This window comes from Scomber scombrus, chromosome 13 (genome assembly GCF_963691925.1).
Source record: "Scomber scombrus chromosome 13, fScoSco1.1, whole genome shotgun sequence".
Classification (NCBI taxonomy): domain Eukaryota; kingdom Metazoa; phylum Chordata; class Actinopteri; order Scombriformes; family Scombridae; genus Scomber; species Scomber scombrus.
In genome coordinates, this window is record NC_084982.1 from 10,078,703 (window position 1) to 10,104,701 (window position 25,999).

At 39.9% G+C, this 25,999-nt stretch overlaps 1 protein-coding gene across 1 annotated transcript in view; it reads left to right on the forward strand.

The window, feature by feature from the left end:
* Positions 1–6,950: 6,950 nt before the first annotated feature.
* Positions 6,951–25,999, forward strand: part of il1rapl1a (interleukin 1 receptor accessory protein-like 1a) — a 137,611-nt gene continuing 118,562 nt past the window's right edge. The window contains exon 1 of the mRNA XM_062431597.1: positions 6,951–7,032. Coding sequence (XP_062287581.1) covers positions 6,951–7,032 — 82 coding nt within the window. The remainder of the gene's footprint in view (positions 7,033–25,999) is intronic.

Genomic DNA, 25,999 nt, shown 5'->3' on the forward strand with positions numbered 1-25,999 from the left:
AACTGTGCATGAATGAGTAAGGTAGATTTTAGTCCTAAGAAAATAGTATTTTAGAGTAGTGTACAGTACAGAATTTTACACTCATTCACACACATTAAATTGAACCTATTTATATATTACAGAAATATAGGAAATTCAACAAGCACTGCAACTCCAAGGAAACTAAGATGTCTTTCTTTCCAGATGGACATTTTCATTGTCTGCATTTTTGGTCGGGGCACAGAGCCACGTCTAGTAAATGCTATAAAGATGTACTTTAGCTAAGACCACAGTGCAGGCTGCCTTCAAATTGGATTAAATCCCTAAATCACACGATCAATCATCTATAGTTTGCTGTGCCAAGATGGCGGAGCTTTCCTTCTCTGTCTTAAAATGGCACAACTGCGTACTAAAGCAACAGTAACAGCATTGTAAATCACTTGCTTTTAAGTTCTGCTTTTAACATGTTCAGTGTCAAGAGACACAAAACTGGAATATGAGAAAGTATTTTAGACTCCGTAACGTGCACAGAACCAGAGTGCACAGACACACACCACAAGCCACATAGCAGAGAGGGTGTGTGCTAGCAACAAATAGCGTGAGGTGATAATTGAATTTGGGAAACATTAGGGGAGAGCGGGAAGAGATACAGCTGTCCTGGGAGATTTAGTCCCATAACAATGGCAACAGACAGTAAATTCCTCTGCTCCTTTGTCAGGGGCGAGTCAGCAGACAGTGCTGGGCCATGGCCCTCATTTTCTGGTAAAAAGCAGCAGGCAAGCGGTATGTGTGCTACTGTGTGTGATGATGTGTGCATGCTTCATGCATCACTGAAGCATGGATATCACGCCATGCCTCTGTGTGTGCCTCCTCAAACACACCTGCTCCTGACGCCTCAGAGAAAAAGCTTGGCCGTGGTTAACTGCACAAGTAACGCCAGAATGTCATATTACAACGAGAGGATGCATCTGTGCAGCTTCTTATTTCTGCACAGCACTTCTAATGCAGGATGATCCCTAAATCTTTTTTAAGGTGCTCAAAACATCAATGAATCCAAACTTGAAGATGAAGGATTGATCTATGCAGTGTTTCACTTTATTTAGAGCTTTCTATCTATCAGACCAATAATGGACAGGCAGGTAAAAATAACCAATCTCATTCTAAACATTGTCAGTATTCAATACACCATTGCACACCCTGCTGGTAGAAGCTCCACCTCTAGGGGACTGTAGGTTATAGCATTGAGTGGAGTACTGTGAGGTATGCAAATGTTTCCTTGGATCTCGTGCTTTTGCTTATTGAAGAGGTCTCAAGACAAAACGACACAGTCAAGCACATTGCAAATAACGGAGCACTTATGAGAGAGAAGCTGCAGGGTAATGGTTTTAATAATGTCATTGACCCTATTAAACAAATACTCAAGTCATAAAAAGATGATGGCAACAAAAATCAAGAAATACAAGTGGGACATCCTGGACTCCATTCAGGACAAGGTCTACAAGTGGATCCAAGAGAAACACCTTCAATATCCATCCACCACAAGCCACCAGACTAACCATTCAGATACTACCATGGCAGACAGATTCTGATTCGAACAGGGGCAAGCAGAAATCCCCATCCAAAAAATGGCCAGTGGCAAAGAAGAAAAGAAGGAGGGGTAAGAAGACGCCAACCGGAACAAGTCCTTTACCCACCAGCAAGCCAGAATCCTGTGATTAACCTTTCTGATAAGGTATTCACTTCCCATCAACTTACTGCTCCCATCAAAGACCTCAGACAAACACTTCCAAGGTGAATACGGATTTATTTCATTCCTTTGGAAAGATTGTTTGGCAACCCTGATATACAGAGGTCTTTTAAATCTATTTTTAAATCAAGTCAAAATTTCAATCCAAATTTATGCTTTACACCTCGAATCTCTTCATCCAAACATTTTTGCATAATAGTTGAGCGAAAAAAACCTTGATTTATTTAAAGTCAAACCCCCTCGTTCTGTCTCTAATCTCAGTCAAGATGAACATTTTTGCTAGACAAGTCTCTGAGATTATTATCAAGCCTGCCAACAAGGGCGCTACAGTCATTCAGGACATGTAAGACTACAAAGAAGAGGCCTATTAGCAATTAACTTATGAAAATTTTTAAAGAAAACTGAAGACTAACCCACCCTTGACTTCCAAAAAAAGATCTCAGATGTCACAGACTGAGTTCTTGAGCTGAAATGGAGATCTAAGAATGAGCACGACTTTCCAAATTGTAACCATCTTTGCCTCCTAAAATCCACAAAAGCTTGGTTAAAAGGCAAGGTTGTAAAGCAAGGCAAGTTTATCCATACAGCACATTTCAGCAACTAAGCAATTCAAGGTGCTTTACATGAAACATTAAAAGCATCAAGTGCAAGTAGTGACTCTTTACTAGAGCCATTATCTAATTAATTCTACCATTTTCTTAATCCATATGTTCAGAAGCTTCCATCTTATATTAAAGACTGTACTGATTTAATCAACAAGATACCAACATTAAAACATGTACCTAGTGATATCTTTCTGGCCACCTTAGATGTGGAAAGCCTTTACACTAATATCTCACATGCCAGAGGTCTTGAGTCTCTTGAGTATTATCTAAAAGACCATATTAAAAAACACATTTAAACTCAACTTTTTTTCCTTTATTGGAAATGTATTCTTACAAAATACCTAAAAGAACATTGATGGGTTTTACTTTTGGTCTGAAATATGCAAATTTATATGTGTTTTTATATGTGTAAAGAAACCCTTTCCTTTACAAAATCCTCAAGTGGTTCAGATATCTAACATGGTGTCCTTTGCATTTTTCCAAGGGACTAGCAATAATTTGAATGATTTTGTTCATCCCCTCAATAGTATGAATCCTGACCTTAAGTCCTCAGTTCAATATGATCACGAACGTGTGCCTTTTTTGGATATGTGGATTGAATTATGCAATGGCAGCCTCATGAGTAACTTAAATAAAAAAGAAACGGATAGGAATAAATTCCTCCTAGCCAGCAGTGCTCATCCCAGAGCTCAGAAATAGGGTTTATCCAAGAGTCAGTTCTCTAGGCTCTGATGCATAGCTGCTGCAATGAAAAATGCTTTTTGGACAGAGGCTACTCTTCACGGTGTATTGATGAGGCCTACTGAGTTCCATTTTCTAAATCCCACTCTGATCTTTTACAAAAAAGTGCCAAAAAAGATAAAAGTAACACTGCCTCCTCACTCCTCATCACCACACTATACCGCTCAGATCCTATCCTCAAGAACATCATTCTTCTGGCTTATTTTTGCTTCTGACCCAGCATTAGCCTAGTATTTTACAGATCCTCCCCGTGTTAGGGTCCTAACTTACACAACAAACTGGTGTGGGCTTACATTATAAGTCACATCCAAAACAGTTATCCATGTGGCACCTGTGTCCAGGGATAAAGCACATGGCAAACGGCAGTTTTTAGACATCCAAGATTGAGCAAAAGTTTTCCTGTTAAGGGTTTTATCACATCGGTATTTATTTATTAAAATACTCACTCATGTGCTTAATACTGGTAAAACTACAGGCATGCTAAAACAAAGGATTAATAAGCACAAGAGTTCTATCAGACACAACAATGTGAACTATCCTTTTGCCCCTCCATTTCAATGAATTTTCATATCCTATCTCTCTACGATTCCAGGGCATTGATCATAAAGAATTGCCTCGTGGGGGAGATATGGAAAGAAAGATATGCCAAAGGAATTGACACTTTAGATACACTTTAGCCTACAAGCCCGAATAAGGATTTTGAGCTGTAATCCAAGATGTTTCTTTTATTTTTTTCTAGTACAGAATTTGGGGTGTATGTTTCTTGATGGCCCTCGCTTTCAGGGTTTAGTGGATATTTCTGATGATTTTAGGGCAGTCTCATAGTGTTTTTCCCCCATGTTGCCATGGAAACAATAAACATTTGGATTCAGATACCTTCATACAAGGCCAGATAAGTGTTGAGAATCAGTTACACTGTGATAAATGTGTGTTATGGTTGAAATAAACTCACCTTCAATCCTTTTGGCTTGTGAGGTTACCTGGTGTTGTTGGGGATCTAACCTTAAAGGTGACTGGTATATTATTGAAACACAGTGTATGCTCACTCCAACCATGACAAAATGATGAGAGAACCTTTGATAATGGGGTCATGTAGAGTAAAAAGAAGAAAAAGCTTGACTGTCCACTTACTGAATCAGAATACTGAATATCTTCATCTTTTACAGGAACTAAAGAGACACAGTTGGAACGATCATTTCACAGACTGATGTTTGGCTCTGTGGGCATTGATGGCTTTCCCTCTCTCTGTCACGGTCTCTTCTGGAGAGCACACTGAGGGGCCATTCTGGTTTTAACTCTAAAAAGTTCCTCTTATGAGTGCCTTTGTGTAGCAGTTGCAACCTCAACGCATGGAATGGAGAGGGAAGACAAGTGAAGGGAGACGAGGTGTGTGTTGGGTGCTTGTGGGGGTCTCGCGAGGTGCACAATGCCCTCTCTGTGTGTGAGGATGGCAGACTGGTGATGTCATGGCTGGCAGGACCCAAGGCCCACTGGGCTTGTGAAGGCGTGACATGATTGGGACACAGGGGAGTGTCGCTGACATTGTTCTATTGAATCAGGCTGTGACGGGAGGCAGCTCTCCATCCTGCAGCTCCAGAAACACAGTCTGCCAATCATTCATTTGTGTTAAGTAAATCAGGTTGTATCAGCAACTTGAAATTAAATGATCTCCTTTTTGTTCTTGGTCATTTAGCCTTTATATTGGACAGCAACAAAACTCCCACAAATGGTATGGTATCATCTTACCTGCTAGGCTAACAGAAAACCCCAAATGAAATGATTTTGATACAATGATATTATTAGTTCAATTTATATCACTTCAGTATTATGTGTTTAACAAACAAATGGTGACAGACAAATGTGCACTGCAACAAACTCAAACTGGCTCTCCATACTCACAGATTACTATGCTAGGTTAAGTGCTATGTTAAGATGAACAATTTTCACATGCAGGCGATCAGTGAACACATTGCTATCTTGCAGTGAGAGAAAGATGGCAAGCTGGTAGGAGGGCTGTGCCGGGATTAAGGAATTTTACAGAGCACAGATCAGGTTATCCGGTAGTGTTTTTATATTCAGTCTTTAGTGTAAACTGAATATCATACTGCCACAATGATTTTACTGTATCTCTTTGTTTCTCTCTCTTCTGCCTGTGCATGAGCACATGGTCTAATGTTTTCCAATATTATACTGTCATTGTGTGTTTTGTCCCTCAATTCTGTTAGACTTATTATATTTTTGGGTCAGGATTGCAGTGATAGTTGTACGATGTTTTATGTTGAAAGAGGGATATGATCCTTAAGACTGAACACTACAAAAACCTGTACTGACGTCTAAAGGATTTGGACCTTGGTGATTTGCGTGCACATAACCATAAACTAACCGGGAGGTTACAGCTGCAGCTGAAAACACACATTTAAATCCAAACCACTAATCGGCAAGTGTTTTTAAAGGCCTTTTAGTCGAACAAAGAGGCGCCAATCCTTCAGCTGTGGCATTTGCCAGAATGTTATTGGCAGAGCGGTGTTCATCGACTGAACGTTGATTCCCTGTAGAAAGTGATCAAGGAGGAGAGAAAGGCTTCTTTTCAGAGCGGGCCTCGCGAGTGTTGTGTAAACACACACTGAGAGAGGCTCCTTTCATTAGCTATGCTAATCTGGAATGCACGTGACTTGCTGCAGACTCCAGGGTCCCTCCTGTTCTCTGGCTCTTAGCCGTTAATTTCAGTCTCCGAATGCCAGGGTCCTGTCTTCGCCTTTCTGGTTCATTGGGTTAATTTGCTGTGCGTTGTGTTCTCCTTTTCTTATATGGTTAGATTGACAGAAACATGGATCTGCCTATTGGTGAATCTGCTCCCCTCCTCCATCACCTTTTGCTGTTTGGCCGTCTCCTACCTTTAAAACATACAACTACCCAGACAGGCAGCTTTGGTAGAGGGAAGGCTTTTATTACGTCAACTCTGCCCCCCTTTGCCCCATTGTTGGTGTTTGTGATTAAGGTGGAACAAGGCAATACTGTAGATCTCTTTCCAGCTGAACATTTTTCACAAATTGCATAGGATGACGGCTGATTTTTGAAATGTACTGCTTTTTTTTTTTTTTTTCATTTAACATCAAATTATACAGCAACACCGGCTCTATTTCAGGAGCCTGCTATTAGACGGTAATTACTTCATGTTGGATTATGTCATTTACTCAGAAAAAATGAGGAGTAGAGAGTGAGTCATCTCCATCAATTAATATGATATACGAGTCGATAAGGGATATGGGTGGAATATTTGCTGCATGTGTGCGAGTCACAAGGTGATAATTTGAAATTCCCTTTAAGGTCTTCCCTTTTTTTAATGAAGCTTGCGATTAAAAGTGGTGTTTCTTACACGTGTAATTATTTCTTTATTGATTCGTCAGCAACTCAGGGAATGGTTTCTCATGAAATATATCCCTGCTATGATAACCCGTCTCAATTGCAATCATGAGAGAAAATCATTACAAGAAAGACCCCCCAGGGGAATGTGGAAGGTGGTATGTTGATGTGTCCAAGTGTGTGTGTGTGTGTGTGTGTTGTGTGTGTGTGTGTGTGTGTGTGTGTGTGTGTGTGTGTGTGTGTGTGTGTGTGTGTGTGTGTGTGTGTGTGTGTGTGTGTGTGTGTGTGTGTGTGTGGGCGTGCATATCTGTGTATAAAAGTGTGTGTGCTCCGTGTAGCGTTTGGGCTGTTGCAAAACATTCCTTCACACTGACACTTACTCTTGTCAGTAGTGACAAAGAGGTACTTGATCTCATGTACAAGCAGTGACTGATTGTTTTCTTTCTCTGTCTCCCTCCAATCTGTCCTCTTCCTCCTTGTCTCTTCTCCTTCAGGCTGTGAGGACTGGAGGGAAGATGAGACCTCCCAGCCCTCTGGTGATCCTGCTGTACGTCACGCTGTCCAGGAGTCTAAAGGTGGTCTCTAAGAGAGGCTCAGGTATTTAACGCTCTTTGTCAGCCTTCTTCCTGTGTGTGCATGCATCCCCTGTGTGTTAATATGTTTCATTGCCTCAGTGTGTGTGAGTTTGTCCCAGTGTTGTCTCTTCATTTTACGGTAACTGCCAACCGTCAATGGCTGGTGCCGTCACTGATGTAATTTGGTGGCTTCTGGCAGATTTTACCTGCATAATTTAATACTTGTGCGCTGTTGTTTAGTGAACTCCTGCCTGCACTAGATATAAATTGTCTAGAATTTGAAACAGAGTGATTTTATAACTGTGTTTAGCTACCCAGGAAATTATGATAATCTTAATTACAGTTAATTGTTGATATAATGCCTCATGGCGCATAAACAGTGTGATTCAACAGGCTTCAAGTGCTGTGTGTTACATGCTTTTAAGGATAAGGCTGGCAATTTTCTATATATTTTTTTAATATTGTCAACAAATTCACACACGGCTCTGCACATTTCATGTGCAGAGCCGTGGAAACAATTCATTGATCCAATTTCCAAAGTATTGTGTGTGCATCCAAGCGCTGACATATTGTATTTGTTTGTACTGTAGACCACGTACATCTTTTAGTCTCCGAAGACCAGTTCCATGTCAGGCTCTGTTTACAGATCTTTGCTAGTTTGTAGTGCTGCATTTCAAATCTCTTAACTTTATATTCAAATTATTTACAATGTCCAGTGGAGAAAAAAATCAAGAGTTGTGAAATATAGCTTACAAAGCAAGCAAAGCTACTGTCCAAAGACTGACAATGTGATCACTGTTAGATTTGTTGACAATAAGAAGGATATAGAAAAAATCACCAGCCATATCCTTTAAACATATTCTTCAAAAAGAGGATTGGCAGGTAATTGAATGGGTTCTTATCCTCACCACTTCTTTGTGAGAATGACTCACACAGAAAAATGGGAGCAATTTAAGATATGAATTCAGCCTTTTTTTTGCTTGTGTACGAGAGTAAGAACATGTGGATTAGTGAAATGATGTACACTGTGCTTCTTAAAATTAGCTCGACCTACCTCAATCTAAAGAGAGTGACAGCTACCAAATGATCCAATTCCTCAGTGACTGGGTCAACAGAGGTTAATGTGAAACTCATTTTGGCTCTAAATGCCAGCAAATTGAGCATCAATTGTGAACAAATGCAAAGGTCAAAAGCGAAGATGGAGAGCAAAAAGATTGAAAGTAGAAACTTTTCATGACAGGAATACATAAAGGTATTCGGGAAGTCACTTAAAACACTGTGAAGACGATCTCCCATCACATCTTCATAACAAAGTAGTAGTATTGCAGTAGTATTCACATAGTTGTATATACTGTATTAGTTTAAAAAAATCACTAGGCAGGTAGATAAAATGTTCCTTTGTCTTTTATTTGATATTTACATCAATTTTCTGACAGAAACTTTATCCACAATATAAAAGATTGCTTGTGTGTGTGTTCATGTGTGTGTTTGCTCTTCACACACTAAGTTTTGTCTTCCCGTGTGTACTGCAGGTGTATGCTACAGACATGAGTGAGCATGTCTGAGGATTTAAGGACTGACCCTTCGCTAAAGGTTTTATATTGAAGGAAGAACATTCACCAGACAGACACTGACACAAAGAGCAGAAGGGCAACTTATAAATAAATAATGTGTTAAGTAGATGTGACACAGAATACAGACATTCTCACACATAAAGTCCACCTGCCTACCCAAGACCAATATATTCCTAGACTCTCTGTCCACTCTCGGCTAATTAACAACCTTCTACTATGATGAAAAAAAAATAATAATAAGAGGAGATTTGTGGTGTAATTGTAATGATTGTGTGAACATAAAGCACAAATACTAATTGTTAAAGACAAGAATCATATTCGTAAATGGTTAGAAAATGTTGTTTTAAAAGGCCCTTAAGACTACTTAAAAAAGTCAATAAAATATTGATAATTTAGAAATGTTATTGTCTGAAAATCTATTGCCTTATTATTATCCAACTAAGTTACAGCATATGATGTCTTGGGTCATCTAAGTGTATAATGAGTTTTCTGCTATAGTTATACAATACAGTAACACAATTAGAGACCTATTTAATCTAACCTAACTTTATCTTTGTTTAATTGTTGTGTTGTCGGTATTATTAGAGTTAAATTAGTATAGGTTTATTTTGTGTGTGTGTGTGTGATTGTGTGTTCTTACTTATGTACTTACACACACACACACACACACACACACACACACACACACACACACACACACACACACACACAAGTACCTGTGTGGTTGTATGCTTTGGTCCGTGGAGGATTTCCATATAAATCTAAGTCAAGACAGCGTTTCAGATCAATCAAGTGGGTCCTCCGGGTCCTTCGGTCAAATATCGACAGCAAAAAAGTCAATATTACCCCCCAACTAAGGGGTCAAAGGTGATGGAGTGTCACCGGGTAGTTTGGCTATTTAATGGCTCTTTGAAAGGCTTCTCAGTCTGCCTGAAAGATTATAAATGGAGGCATGTGGAAAATCAGACAAGCTCACATTAAACTTGTAATCCGGAACATGGACACTGGTCTTTCTTGCTCTCTCTCTCTCTCTCTTTCTCTCTCTCTCTCTCTCTCTCTCTCTCTCTCTCTCTCTCTCTCTCTCTAACACACACACACACACACACACACACACACACACACACACACACACACACACACACACACACAAACATACACAAACACACACTGAAACAGGGATAGATACATGCACATATGAATACATTCAGTATACAGTAGCATTAAGAAGTTAAACACATGTTGATACAGCTTTCTCTGCATAGCTTCTTTTTTTAAATTGAGCCAGATGTGGCACTCTTAAATTCTCATTTCAATTAAGTTGTTTGCATTGTATGGCAGTTACCTTGAGTAGGAGGCCTTTGACAGCTGTTTCTTTAAAATTAAAAGAAATCACTACAGCGTTTTGTCATTGTGGACATCGTTGGTGTTGGGTTTTCAGTATTCTATATTTTTTTTAAATGACCCTAACCACATGCCGTAATTTTTTTTTTTTCTGCCACACTTTGTTCTTCTCTCCAGTACTAGTCTCAGACAAATTGAGCAGGATGAAGGTTAGGTGTCTGTGTTAAAGATGAAATGTAGTGGTAAAGGAGATTAATTGGCTGATAAAGCCCCTGGTGGATGATTGTTTTCTGGTTCAAAGGTTCGGGACATTCGTCTTCATGTGCTGGAGATGAAAAAGATAGAGCAGCTGGACTTTCATAACTGCTATTAAATTAATCTCGAGTGACCACCTCTGACCTTTAACATGCACCCAGGTCAATGTCATTTATAGGTAGTTGTTGTTATTGTCCAAATCACACACACACACACACAAAAAATTGAGTGGGGGAAAGTATGGATGTAGAAAGAGGCTTTTTTTTGGATTATTGTTGTAACATGGTGTCTGTGGAGCATTCAGTATCAGATGGGAATACTTTGTTTCTTCAGGAATAGCTGGGAATGTCAATCCACAGCCTTGAATAGTTACGAGTGAGGCAGGAGCAATGAAGACTTGATTAGCCCTTAAGAGACACTGGATAAAGCTTCTACTTAATTGATTTTCCCCTCCAATGTCCGACTAGCATTCTCAGTGTTTGTAGTATTCTGAAATCCTATAATTATTCAATGTGGAGTCTACTTGGGCCAGTATTACCCAAACTAATGAGTTTCCCAAAGGTGTGGAGGCTGCATTTGTCTCCTGTTCCCTAATTTTTTCGCTCCACTCTCAGCACTGCTCATGGTATTAATGACCACTTGGGCTCTGCAGAATTGGATATCAACTGGGACAGATTGTTATTGTTGGTTGTGATTCTTACGTGGATGCATGTGTCCGTTTGCACACAGGTTGTGTTTGACCCACATCTTGGAGTGTATATGTTCTGCTGCTTCCAATGAGTGTTTTTCCTCCAACAGCTCGATGAGCTTCATACGAAAAGATTTTTGTTTTTTTAAGTCTCTCGTGTACGACAAACTTTCTTACTGAACAAACTTGGCCCAAATTGCTCGTTTCAGCCTGATGAATGCCACCTGTTTCAAGTCTTGGTGTTGCTGTTGGTGCCAGTAGTGGTTTCATAGGACCCAAAACTATTCTAAAATATTAATACAGCTGTCAACGACGTGTCCACAGAGCAGCACTGTACTGTGACAGAAATAAAGTTAAATGCTAAAAAAAAGGGTCTTTCTAAAAATTAGATTAGATGAGAGGTGGGTGTGACACTGATGTATAGACTAGAGAATATTATAGCCTACAGTAGGTGACTTTAGACTATTCAGTGAAAAAGACTGAAATGTATGAATCGCTGTACTGTGATGTGCCAATAAAAAGCATAAAATCTAAAAAACCTTAAAGTAAATTGACAGCCATGACGATGATAATATGAAGAGCAGATCATTGACTTTGTATTAAGTTTGTTTTATATTTCATTAAAATGTCTTTCAGTATCATATTCTTTCAGATTATATTTAAGTAAAAAAAGTGAAGAAAGTCAGAGACCATTTGTTCATGTCTCATATTGCAGGTCTGGACTTCTGGTAACATTTTTTGTACCTAAGAGAAAATTCTCAGTATGAGAAAATTGATGAACGCCATAAATTCTCTGTAATCACTCGTATTTGCCACTTTAGAACAAATGTGTTTGCATGAGTGATTTTTGCTTGAGGACCAATATGTTTTCTCACCTTGACGTGATTGTGCAGTAAATTGACCAAGGCCATGCTGACACTGCATGAAATTCACTCAGAGCCTCTACTGAGGTCTCTGACAGACCCAGGCTGTCACTATTTATCCATCAGACTCCAATTGTCTCCGTCTTGGTCCAATCTGGCCCAGTCAGACCTGAGCAAGCCCATTCCAGCCTCTCTACTGGAGATCAGCCCATAAAGGCCCAGACTTTAATGAGACAAGACAAGGACTCTTTAACTGAGGTCTCAGCCTGCTCACAAACCCAATTACCAGTTTTCAGCAGGCTATAAGCTACACTGAAGAATGTTAAATATGGGGAAGAACTTTTTTGACAAAACACACAACCTGCTGGTCTACACAACACAGTGTGTCTGTAACAAATAGTGCTGAAAGGATAAATCAACAGAAAACTGATCTATAACAATTTTGATCAGCCTGGTCAATAATATTTGACAGTGACTTCTCCCCGTAATTACTATTATGAGTGAATCGGATGATTTTTTTTTTTAGTGTGTGGCCGCTCTTAAACAAAAAAGATTTGAAGACATCATTTTGGACTGTGGTAACTTTACATAAGCATCTGTAATTTAATTGTATTAGCTAGACAGTCAATTGATTGATTGATTGAAAAACAAAATGCTTTTATTAATGAATACAGTACATTATTATTTACTGTAACACAAATGAATAGTGGTCAGGAGGTTGTTGCATGTGTTCATAACATTTTAATTTGTTTTAGGAAATCGGGCCCAGAGTCTTTCTGTGGACAAGTGCAACTTTCCAGGGGCCCTGTGAAGAGTGTGCTGAAAAGGCTTTTATCTGGTGGCTGTGTCATGTTGTGTGCACATTGACTGACACCTATAGCAAAAATGTTATGTACAAAATAGGGGAAATTGACTATTTATCCTCCAAGGTCTAATGGGCCACTGAAATAAATGTAAATACTGAAAAATATTGAAAACAGCTGGTGCAAAAGGGCTTACGCCTGGTGTTAAGCTAAGTTGGTCGTAATTCATTACAACCTTAAAGTCACATCCACTTTTTCACTGTATATCATTTTCTGAATGAAGGCTGCCCAAGTATGAACTGAGCCAAGTCTGTTATATCTCCTCAATTCAAGTGCTTCTTCTTGTTTTACATTGGACTTCTTATCAGTCAGCGTTTTCTTGTGCTGACTTTACAACTATATTTTATTTTCATTTTAATTTTCTATCTCAATGTCTGTGAATTTCCCTATTCTTTTTCTTTGATCCTCCATAGTGTTGCCACAAATTAGAAATGATTAAGTAAAATTAGCAAGACATAAAGATGTCCACAATGTATCTTAGCATAATAGCCATAGTAGTGTGGGCATTCACATGGATACACATTGCTAAGACCAGACATAGTTAAGACTGGACTTGAGTTTGTTGAACATAAAGTCCATTCTGAAGACTGGTCTTAACAAAGACTGACTTAACAGTCAGGACCAGGCTTAGTAAAGACCAGCTGGTGCAACCCATGGAGTGTGGAGTCAAAAAAAGAAGCCAAATTGAAGAAAGCCGTCTATGAACACCTGTTGCCACTGCTGTCCACTGGACTGAATCTGAGTTTTAGCTGAGATCAGTCAAGAAGATGATCACTGTGGGAGTTTGGGGATGAAGTGGCAACCGTAGCTGTTCAACCGAATAAACCACCTTTCCTCTTTATACTCAGACTCAAACACCTGCTCCCATCCAAAGCAATATTGTCTTAAATATGTTGTGTGCAGTTATCAGTCACAATGACACCATCCAGACAGACATCATATGTAAGACCTGGTCCATCAGGCTCTGAAAAGTGACCACATGGATCTGAAAAAACCTCAGAGGAGGTGTATGTTGGTATGAGCTTTTTGGTATGGAGGACATTCTTGAGGATAAGGGAATCTTTTAATATCCATTGTCCAAATCTATTGGCATAAAAACATGAGCATAGCTGTATAAGCAGATATCAATCCAAGGCATCAATATATGACACCTCATTCACCCCCCAGAGAACCATGAATTCCCACTGACTCTAATATATCATAACAATACGGCTTCAATGGGCATTGTGGAATTGATACTATTTCAGTATATCCTTTAATTCTGTCTTCATGGCGTTATGCTCAACGAAGCGATAAGGCTTTTTGTGCATGACCACACTAAAGATTGTCTGCTCTGGGCTGATGGTAAAAAGGTAAAATGCAGAGGGATATTTGAGCTGTGCTGTAAACTCTGGCTTAAACCATGCATGTAATAAGATAATTGGATACTGTATTAAAAGATGATGCTCCATAAATTTAAATGAAAGTTGCTCGCTGGAAAAGTTTTTCAGGTTTCTGCAGTTTTGGGTCTGTAGAGCATGCATTAGGGTCCTTCCTTATTCTAGCCAGCTGACTTACTGATGACTCTCTGCACACATGAATGGGGCTAAAATATTTTGATGCAACTCAGACTTATTCATTTTCATTTGACCTAATGGCTTAAATTGAAGCATAGTCCTCATTTTGTGCTTTTGCCTTCGTCTTATTGGGCTCTGACTCATCATGTGACCAGCTATTCTGACTGTGGCTGTCAAAATCCGTGGAGAGCCCAGCACAGTTCCTGGGGACTTGGCCTGACCTTGAGAGATTTAAGTCCAGTCTAGTAATTTTGAGCATGAACTAGGGCGCTATACATGCCTATAGGCTCGGCCAGATCTGAAAATGACAAAATATATCTCTCTCACAATGCTGTGATTGTAGGCAGTAACCAAATAGTTTACCTACCAACAAAGCTACAGAGTTATACCATCTACATTCTACATCCTCCACAACACACCCCAGAGTTTTATTAAATTTGAACTACCGTTATAGTATTTTACCTTAGTTCACCAGCCATGGGCTTATTGTAATATTCTACATCATTTCCAGATCACTTTTAGGCACCAAAGGTTTTCTTGATGACTCGCCATGTGCAGCGAGTGATCTCTGTGCTGGCACATGGACTACATGACCATCAATCAGTGTCACCTGGTCAGTGGATGAGTGTTGTGTGTCATCATGCAAATTTACAACGGGGCTGAGTGTGTGTTGTCTTCTGCCCTAGACTCACCGCCAGGACATAAACAGACAATAGCCTTGATTATGAATAGCTCACAGCTGTGACTCTGCACCATCACTGCCTCTCTGGCTCTGCTGTCCCATACAGAGAAAAAATTAAACGCTGCATGAACACTTGTACATTTATGCGTGCCAAATGTCATGAGAGAGCCAGACAATACACATCACTAAACACATCCAAGGCCTGCTGACCGGTCTGTTAGCTGGAATAATGGCTTTTAAACACAGCCTGCAGGGATGAGTGAACATGTTGCAGTGGAAAACAACATTCTGCACTCAGCTCAAATACAAGAATGGGAGCATGTTTGTGTCTTACATTTAACCCAGTAAAAGCTCTATCCTACAGTAAATAAGTGGAGTTCTTGGGTTGATTCAACTGTGATTGATGTGATTATCGAATCCACATTCAAGCAAAACGTCTGAACAAATTGCTTGACAGATCTTTTAATAGCAGGACTAACACTGGGCAACAACTAAACCTGACTTATAATTTTTTTCTTAAGGAATATTTGTAAGATACCACAACAAAACATGCCTATATCCTCTATTATATTCAGTTGAAAAACACTCAATTCAGTTTTTCCAACAGAAACTCTTCAATTATGCATGTAAATAAACCTCATGTATATATATTCAAAAACTTGAAAGATTAAATATCAGCAGTGTTGGGCAGTAACACGTTACTTTGTGATGTGTTGCAGTAATGTAAGATAAATAAGTTATCTTTTAGTGACAATACAATTGAAATTCAGTAATTTCATTACTGGAATAATCCCAGTCAACAATCCCAGTAATGCTCTGTCTCCAGATAAATCCAGGTCTCTAATTTAGTTGTGTCTTCTTAGCTGGCTTGTTAATGTAGCCGCTGGTCAGGCTACGTTCAGGAATCAGTTGGTTTCATTTAGAGTTTAGAACACCACAGCTTCACTGACTTCATGCAGCCACTGGGGCAAACATTGAGCTCTTGGGCTGCTTGTTGAACCGCAATGTCTCGTATTCCTTTTTTCAGAGCACCTTTGACAGAACTGGACTGCGTAACTAAAGTAAAAACGGGTAATGAAACAAATTGCTTTTCAATTCAAATCAATTCAATCCAAATCACAACAAGTTAGTAATATGTAATGTTCAAAGGATTACATTTTGTCTTGCCCAGCAGTAGCTATGACTGCTAGTTTAATATAGTATAGTGTCCCAAAAGCCACTGCAGTCAGCTCGCTGTCAACATACTCTTATATCTCATATGACAGAGTATTGCTACCCAATGATCCCAGCAGGAGATGTCAGGAATGTATGTGTGTGTGTGTGTGTGTGTGTGCACTGTGCGATTGTATTCATCTGAATGTTTCTCCTTGTTTCACTTGTGATATCCCAACCTTGGCCTTTTGCTGTTTCTCTGAGCGGGGATAAAAACGATACACCCAATATTCTAGATGACTCTGCAAAGTCCCGCTCCAAATCCCCGATAAGAGCCTGTCATGGATAACTGTAAATCTGACATGGCCCCAAGGCAGTGTGGTAGATGAAGTCCATGAAGCTGACGCCTGAATAACCTCACGATAAGTGTGGGGACAGGAACACCAAATCCAGTCAGTCATTTAATTTATTTGTCAAGGCGCTCGCCTTTCATTTCACAAATCATGCTGGCGCAATTTCTCTGACACTTGCAAACTGAAATGTGCCTGTCTATACATTTCTTCTGTCAAGCAGATGGGCTAAATGACATACACAAATAAGATGTAGTGAGACCTTGTCTGTACTTGTCATGCCTGTTTCATTCCTCCTAGGCTTCCTTGTATTGAACATTCATTCCACTCATTTCTAGTGCAGGAAGAGTGTAATAGTTTATTGACAGATCACATAACAATGCTGCGCTCGTCCTTGGTGCCTGTTTTCTTGATGTGAGCCACTAAGCAGGAATGTCCAAATAAGGATGTATTGATGATAAGTAGATAATATGGCCACCTGTATTAGCCCACAAGACGTCAATATTGAAACAAGCCGACTCACAAGAAAACACATGAATGTGAATAAACATATACACATTTGTTATCCTGCTTTTTTCCCCCCCAGACTTACACCCATTGGCATTTACGTTACTTCATACCATGCGTAAATGCAAAGAAATGTATAAGAGCACAATTGAGAAACAAACACAGGATGTATTGTATACATTGGTCAATTTTCTTCTTTTGCCGTTGGCTCACAACATGCACAGATGCAGAACGGAGGCTGTCCTGGCCTGGTCAATACCTCTCTCTCTAAATGATGAGGAATGGCCTGCGCTGCAGTAACACTGTGCTGGGAGATTGATCACATGCAGACTACTGGAGATTAAATGGCTTTCTTGTAGAGAGCCAGACTTGCCCGTGGATGGTGCATTGTGTAGATAGGAATCCTGTTTCCTTGGCTTCTCATTTACAACAGCTGCACTGCCTTAGAATAGCCCAGCATATGCAAGCAGTCAAGCCATAATGCATTGGTTTTTATAGGAAGGCATAGGATTGTATTTGACAGTGTCATTATTTTTGCTCACTCTTTAAAGTAAAGAACAAGGACGTTGTTCAAAGACTGAAATTGTTATATTACTGGTTAGTGCCTGTGATGTGAATCCCCAGTGTCTGGAAGTGTGGAAACGATGGCTCTTTAAAATAATAGGGAGGACATGTAAAGAGTTTTGACTCTTGTCAAAAGCTAAATTGAGGGTTACACTGGAGAAAATCACATGACAGTAAGTAGTCTTTTTACAGGAGGTATTTTAATCCCCTGCAACAGTTTTCATTAAAGACCACTATAACCTGACATATTATTCCCTCCAGTTAATGTGTGCTCTAATAGATTACCTGCATTTGCGCGTAATGCTGTGTATATACAGTATGTGTACATGTTTTTGTGTGATGGGTGTGGTGTGCAGAGGAGGAATGCTGTATATGCTAAAGTGAACAGATCATTAGAGAGACATGTGGTGAGATGTGTGCATGCTGGTCTTCACTGATAAAGGTGCAATTATGCAGAGGAATCATTCACCTTTGTGGCACAAGTAAATATAATGTAATATTCAGCATATGCACCAGTGTAAGGGTGTGTGTGGATGTTTAAGCGAGTGGTTTTATATCTGCTACAGAATAAAGTCGGGTAATTAAATGGTTGTAAATGAGGAGAAGTGCCACCAGATGTTTTTAAAGACATCATGGTGATTCTGTTCACATGAAATGGTTCTGATATGTGAATGATATGTGAAGGCTTTTACTACATGTCCATATTTTATATATATGGTTTGAATGTGTGAGTTCTGTTTGCTTATTTTAATTGTGAATATGTAGAATATGTAGTGTGTTATGTGTAGGTTTATATATATGACAATCAATCCTAAGTGAATATAGCAGCAGGGTGTGTGCTGCATGTTAGTGTGTTCCCTGGAAACCTTGAGTATCTGCTGTATGTTAGCTCACATGTCAATGGAAACATGGTATCTGCTGATTGGTGACTTTTTTCCTAGTGAGCATTAAAGTCTAAATGTATATTCTTTGGCTCTACTGGAATATCTTTGCATGATTTACAGTACCAAAAAAAATCCTTATACTGGCTCTATTCAGCCCCTCAGTTCAGCATCTATCTCAACAGAATTCACTTTTGTTTCTCATTCTTCACTCAAATTCTAAAGTTCTCAAATACATCCATACATGAGCCTAAATCTGACCTGAAATATGTGAATGGACAAAGTGTAGATCCCATTGAACAGCATTAGCAGCAAAGGCTATGGAAGGCCATTTGTGGACAAATGCAAACAAAAAGCATGTTATGTCCCCCTTATAATTGCCAGATACTGGACAAAAAAAGGTGTACAGTGTGTAAACTCAGTCAAAACATGACTGAGAAATAGGATTTCTTGGCATAAGGGAGTGTGTTTGACTATTCTTTGACAGTTATCATATCAGATGCCTTTCGAAAACCCGCAGGTTACACCGCAGGCAACAAAACTACAAAGACTAGCATTCCAGAAACCCCTTCAGGCCATTTAAACCAGTGGTTCTCAAGCTTTTTCATGTCAAGGAGTCCTAATCTGACACAGATTAGACCACAGACCCCCATTTGATAAGATTTGGCCCAAGTCTCCCCCATCTCATACGATTTTTTCTTTTAGATGTTTTATTGCCGAAGGTGTATGAAATCCATGACCAAAATAGTCACACATTGTGTCATTGTGTTACTTATGGATTGAATTATAGTGAAATAAAATTTTCTGGAGACCCCTTGGAACCCACTCAAGGGCCCCAAATGGGGTCCCTGGGCCGCGCTTTGAAGACCACGGATTTAAACTCCTTCTGTCAAAGTGATATGCACTCAGTTGCTGTTGATAGACCTTTGGATGCACAGAAACACTCATACGCATCCACAGTGTTTGTGTGTATCTATGTACCATCCCTCATTAAGCAAAAACTCACCAAAAAGTGAGCTCCATGCTGAGAATGTGGGGGAGGAATCTAAGTACGTCTTCAAATGCTAATGAGAGGAGCCGGCTTCAACAGACTGCTTTGTCTTAGTGTGTATCCATCTGAACATGTTTGTGTGTGTGTGTGTGTGTGTGTGTGTGTGTGTGTGTGTGTGTGTGTGTGTGTGTGTGTGTGTGTGTGTGTGTGTGTGTGTGTGTGTGTGTGTGTGTGTGAGAGTGTTTGTGTGTTTTAGCATGTTTCTTCATTTTTTTATTTTTTGCAAAGGTAGGGCAAATTCTAAGCAGTTATTTTTACATATCATTAGTAGCCCAGTGCAGCCCCATCACCCTGACAACTACATCCCTTCCTTTCCCTTCTGCTTATCACCATAACAACTAATCTACTGTAAATAGTGCTGTCTGCCTGTCTCTTTCTTTCTTTCCAGTTAGTTTTTTTTCTTTTTTCTTTCCATCTTTTCTGCATTTCTCGCTTTCTTTATACACACCTCTAGTTGCCACGGCACCTCCCTTGTCCTTCACTGCCATTGTTTCTTCCACTCCTTCCTAGTTGCTCTCAGTTCATTTTTCTGTGCCACTGCAGATGTGGGTGGTTCTGGTGACTGCACAATAACCTTTCTGCTGCTTCACTTTGTCAGGTTCCTGAGCTCAGATGGCGATCAATAAAAAAGGCAGCTATAACAAGTTATCCAGCAAACTCCCCCATCCTATATTGATTTAATACTTTTTTGTAATAAAAATGGCTTTTTAAAGCCCTATTTCTTTCTTTATATATATAGATAGAGAGACAATGATATACATTGACTGCTTGATAACTGATTGGTGTAGGTATCTGCAGTAGGTCTCCAGAAGATCAGGTCTCTTCCATGCCTTTGTGTTTGACCTAAATGTGTTATTGACAGTGAGCCTGGCCTGACAACTTGATTGGCCTACTATGCTCTAGGATTAACTTGCCAACCTGGCAGGCTTTTACAATCAAAGATCAAGCCAATGTGCTATTTGGCTGAGTAGCTCTGGGATTGACTTAACAGCCTGATGTGCTAATGCAGAGTTATCCCAAGGTTGAGCAGCATAGCAAGGACACACATGCTGTTTTAGATCCACAATCGACTGTATATAGAGGCATGGACATTTATAAAGATGACAACAAACACTTATCTTTGAATTCATTGTGAAGGTATTCTTTAGGCGCAAGCGAAACCTCTCATTCGGTTTAATTCGTCCTGCATTTCAATTCTTCTCTGTGCCTCTATTGTTTCCCTTTGCCTGACTCCATCTCTTTTAATCACCGTTTGAAATCACTATTTATTCTAGTTTATTCCGTTTCCTTTCCCCTCCCCCTCTTCCTTGCCTGACTCAATCTTTTCATCGGCAGCATATGAGAGGTCATATTTGTGAACCCCTGCCCTATTTCCTGTCCTTTTCACCGTTCACACACTCCGTGTTTCTCTCCTGTGCTCTTTCTTTTCAATCTCTATCCAAAGCTCAAGGGAAGCCCTCCTGGATTCCTTCTTACATAACTGCCTCCCCCTCACTCTCCTCAATAAGTGCATGTGTAAAAAGCAACGTGAGTGTTCAAGGCAGAGGGAATATTGATATTGTTCAATGCTGAAACAAAATATTAGGTTTATACTTGTAATGAACAGCCATTTCAGAAAAAAAAATAAAGCCATTTATCCAGATAACAGTCCATGATTGCTCCATCAAGATTGACTGGCAACTATAGGCAAAGCCTGGAGAGAAAAAAAACATGAGAAGCAGACACATGAATGGTGTTTGGAGCATACAAGTTGAAATGTCTCTTGAAAGGACACTCTTACCACACATCTCGAACTCCTATCATTTCTCTTTTCTAGTTGGTTCCCATGCACATGCTTCAGTGGCTTGCTGTATATGTGATGTTGTAGCCTGTGACGTTGGGACTCTTTTGAAGCTATAATGCCTCTGCTTTCTCACTCTCTCTCTCTCCCTGCCTTCATTAAGAGGTTGTCTTAAGCTACCCAGCTTAACGCTATTTACATTTTCATTATTCTACCGTTACCGGGAAGAAATGGCATGAAATCCAGCAGTGTTCAGGACATTAGACAAGCTTCATTCTCACAGCAAATGGATTTACATAAATAAGGAGGTTGATACATGGAAACGGAAAGAAAGAGAGGAAAGCAAAGAAGAGAGGAGATGAGGTAACAAAAGATGAGGGGGAAAAAAGTGAGCACAAAAGCAGGGAGAACATCTAAAATGGATGAAGAGGACAAGATGTGATGCAGAGGCAGGAGGGGTGAGAGAGAGCGAGAGAGATGTAAAGTGGTAAATGAGCAGGGATTGTGTTGGGTTCTCTGGCTGTATAAAGTGGGCTCAGAGGGACTGACAGAGGTCCTCTGAACCAAAGCATGTGATCAATACAGCACTGGGTTCCCTCATTACTGAAACAGACCTCATTGTGTTTACCATACAATGGACTTGTGGGATCAAACTCTGCTCGTGTTTATTTGTCAGCGTGTGCGTGTGTGTGTATGTGTGTGTGTGTGTGTGTGTGTGTGTGTGTGTGTGTGTCTTTGTGCATAATAAGGCATTTTAGTTTTGATACCTACCTGTATTTTTCTGTTAAGACAATTAACTGTCTTATGACATGTGGATTTACTGTATTCACAGTACTGCACACTTTTCAACCAACTGGTAATCCTTTGTTTGAATATGTTTCCTGTGGGTTTAGACTTAAACCCATTTATTGACTGAATTAATGTTTAGTTCTTGGTGTTCATTGCCTGTGCGTGTTCACCTAGGATTGGATAGAGCAGAGCGGTATTTCAGGCAGAGCATTGAAGAAGTATTGGCTATTTGACTTCAGTGGATTTCAGTATGCTTTCTGTTGATTTAACTAAGATTTAAGTTCATGTATGTTTATTATAGAGATTAGCTCTCTTAGCTGCATCTTTATTGCTGTTCTGATTCCCTCAAAGAGCAAATCCAACCATGTGCTAGAAATTATTTCTGGGGTACAAAACAACATCAGTTGATTGGAGACAGCGTGTGTAATTGGGGGCAAAAGCCATGTCCCCAACTGGTATAACACAGATTTTTGGTCAGTGGTTATTGGTTTAGGTTATGGTTAGGATAACAGTTTAGTTTAGGCAGATAGTGACCATGGTTAGGGTTAGGGGTAAGTCTCCAGGAAATTCATGTAAATCTATGTAAATATGTTGTGATATAATATATATAAATCTTTGTGTCTGTGTGTGTATGTGTGGTCTGTCATATGCTACTTTAAAGGACAACTTTCAGATTTAGGACCAGTTAAATGGGGAAAGTTTGTCCAATTAGGGACAAAAGCTGATTTTCCAATTGGGAAAAAGCTTATTTGTGGATCAGTGATGAAGGTTAGGGTTAGGGTTAGTCAAGTAGTGTGTATGGTTAGGGTTAAGGAAAATCTCCAGGAAATTAAGTTAGTCTATGTAATGTCCCCAAAAGTGACCAAGATCTGATATGTGTGTGTGTGTGTGTGTGTGTGTGTGTGTGTGTGTGTGTGTGTGCGTGCGTGCGTGCGTGCGTGCGTGCGTGCGTGCGTGCGTGCGTGCGTGCGTGCGTGCGTGCGTGTGTGTGTGTGTATCGGTTTCTTTCTGTAAAAATCCAACTAGTTGCTTTCGAATGCAAATGATAGATTAGCCTCAGAGGCTTCCTCAAGCCTCACCAGTTTTCCTCAGAGAATCTCAGCCAATCATGAATTGCATTTCTCCCTTTCAACCCTCTCAACGCACATTCCGAGCCACTCTGACCCCGAGACCCTCTCTTCAAACTGGGAATAAAGACCCAACAATAACAGGAAAGAGCTCAACTTTCACTCTTTCCTCTCTCAGTTTCCTTTCATCTACATTTTCTCAGGAATTTTCTGTTTGAAAATATTTTGGATTGCTCTTTCCCACTTGTTGGTGTTGTGTGTTAGATGAACTCATCAACCATGAGCCAAGGACCCCCCAGCAGTGACAGAGAAATGTCCAAAAGAAAGAGAGACTCAGAAACATGAGAAATAACCAATTTCCTCAAAAGATCTTCATTTTTGCCATCTGCTGCTTATTGCTGTCTCCTTATGCTCTATAGTGATGGAATGAAGACCTGTTATTGTAATAGTGAATGAAGAGGTTCATAAAATGTACTGGTTGTTAAGATTATCTTTTTCTATTCTTCTCTTAAAATATTAACAGAAGCCTCTGAATGACAAATGGCCACATTATACTCTTCAAGAATGGACCTTCGCCTTGGAATAAAAAACACTGATACTGAATCTATTTGAATGCTATATTTTCAAATTTTGAATGAAGATTAAATTCCGATGGCAAGCGAATAGTACCATAACTCAAGAGCATTCACTGTAATAGACACATCTCCTAGTCTAATGAAAGGTAAATAGCATGAACATACAGGCATGAGGCGTACAATGTGTGCACAAGAGCTGAGTACACAGGGTCTGCATCCACTCTCCAAACTTTGCTCTGTTTGAGTACAGGGGTCAAAGGTCTCCCTCTTTACACACTGGAAGATTGAGATGAGAGTTTGTGTGTTGCCGCTGTTGTGTCTCTTCTCTCAGGCTAGTTTTAAAATCAGAGATTGTAAACCTCTGTTTCCTGATTTTATAACGAATAATATCTGATAATGATGTTTCAATCTTTGAATTTGATTTTCCTGTCCCTGTTTTAGGTTTGATTTTACAGCAAAACATACCAATCGAATTAACAGAGCAATTCAGCTCTTATCGTAGCTCACTGTAATTCTGGGTTGATCTTGGTGTACTATACTCATCTATTAACAGGACAACTGCTGTTGCCATCCATCATTCCGCTCAAACGCCACCCATCCCCAGAACACGCGTAAAATCGCTAGTGTCAGAGGAGAAGCTTTTATCAACCACATCTGAACTTCATCATTGTTGTGTGTGATAGAGAGTGGATGGGTGGGAAAGTGGAGTGTAATGCAGTGGGTGAAAGTGTGAAGGACTACTCCTCTCCACAGGTGCACAGCACCCCTCCCAAAAGAGCCCTCATATCTCTGATCATGTATTCAGTCCACTTCTGTGTCCCTCTCCGTCCCCCGCTCTTGTAGGTCTCACTCATCAATAATTGAACCCAGAGGTTTCAGCCAAATTAACTGAATTATTTTGAAGTAGCCGATTGCCTTCTTTTCACTAATGGGATGGTGCTTTTGGGCAGATGTTTTATTGAAAAGGGGGAGGTTTTAATTTACATTACATTTTTGATAAGTAGTGTTATATTTAGATTATAGGCAAACAGATTTTCCTCCTCTAATGAATGGGAGAGCCGTTGGAGCCGACTTCACAACAAATACCAAGAGCTCTGAAGCTTAAGTACATTCCCTGCTTCCCATAGAATAGGACATTTCCATTTCAGAGACATTATAATAGACAGTAATGACCATAATTGCCTGCCAAGGCTCATTCATATCAACAGCTCAATAAGATACTTGTTGTGTCTACTTTCCTCCAGTGAATCCAGGCTTTTTCTTGTTCGTTCTGGCTGTCATTCATTCCTTTTTCCCCCAAATCTTACTTTGGGGTAAAACTGTGACTTCCATCTTGTTGCACTGATAAAGAAGTCTTTGCTCATCGACCTTCAATTTAGTTTCCCTGACCTGTCGCCGCCGCCGCCGGCCGGTATCTTCAGCTCTGTGAGTAAATGCAGGACATACAGCTTCTCTCATATCTTTTCCTGCAGTCCTAACTATGTCTCAAGGCCTTCTGCCTGTAATGTCCACTTTAACATCCAATCCTCCCACCAGCAGCCTGACTGCTCTGTGTCTGTGATCCCTGGTGCATTATTGGCATGACAGAGGAAGGCACAGCTGTTGCGGAGCCGGGCAGAGCGGGTATGGGCACTGGTCCAGGCTTGTCGGCAGCTGGATTAGCAGTGCAGCCATTAGCATCTGAACTCCTGTAATGTGACAATATGACAGGGATTATGCCATTTGAGGCCGAGTGGCAAGAGCTGAGAGGAAGAGAGGGGGGTAATGCTGAGAAGTGGGGTAAAATGCAAAACTGGGATGCAAGCAGATTTAGGAAGGTGTGCAGGATTATTGGATGCTGAGTTGAGAAATGGGGGTGCTAGAAATTGCAGAGTGGACAGAAAAATGAGAGATTGGGTGGGAAACAGGATTATGCATGACGGAAATAACAAAGGAATCGTGAATTAATGAATGAAAACTATTGAATTTGTGCACATGTAAAAAGAAAAGGCATTGTTGGGTAATGTACTCACAAACTCCTGCGCATTTACATTTTAAATACCTTCTTGGCAAGACATCCATCTTGTACCTCTTACAGCCACAGACAGCCACAAAAAGGAGAGATTTCATTCTTACACTGTCAGCACTGTATGAAGTATTATTGGGCATGCAACAATACACACATTCACATTCAATGTGAAATTTGATTTTAAGATTGTGATAGTCTGAAATTGCTGTTTGACATAACTTAAGACTACATCTAATACATAATAGAGGTCTGTCTGAAAGCATTTATTAGTATTTAATTCTGTAAAATTGGGGAAAACAATACAATTCTCCCAAACTTCTATATCTCTGAACTATCTCTTTAACTAAATCACAAACATTTAGGGTATTCTATTTGATTTTCTTTTGATAACTAATTAACAACTGATGTAATATTTGTTCACTTCCATTCACTGAGCCTCCCTT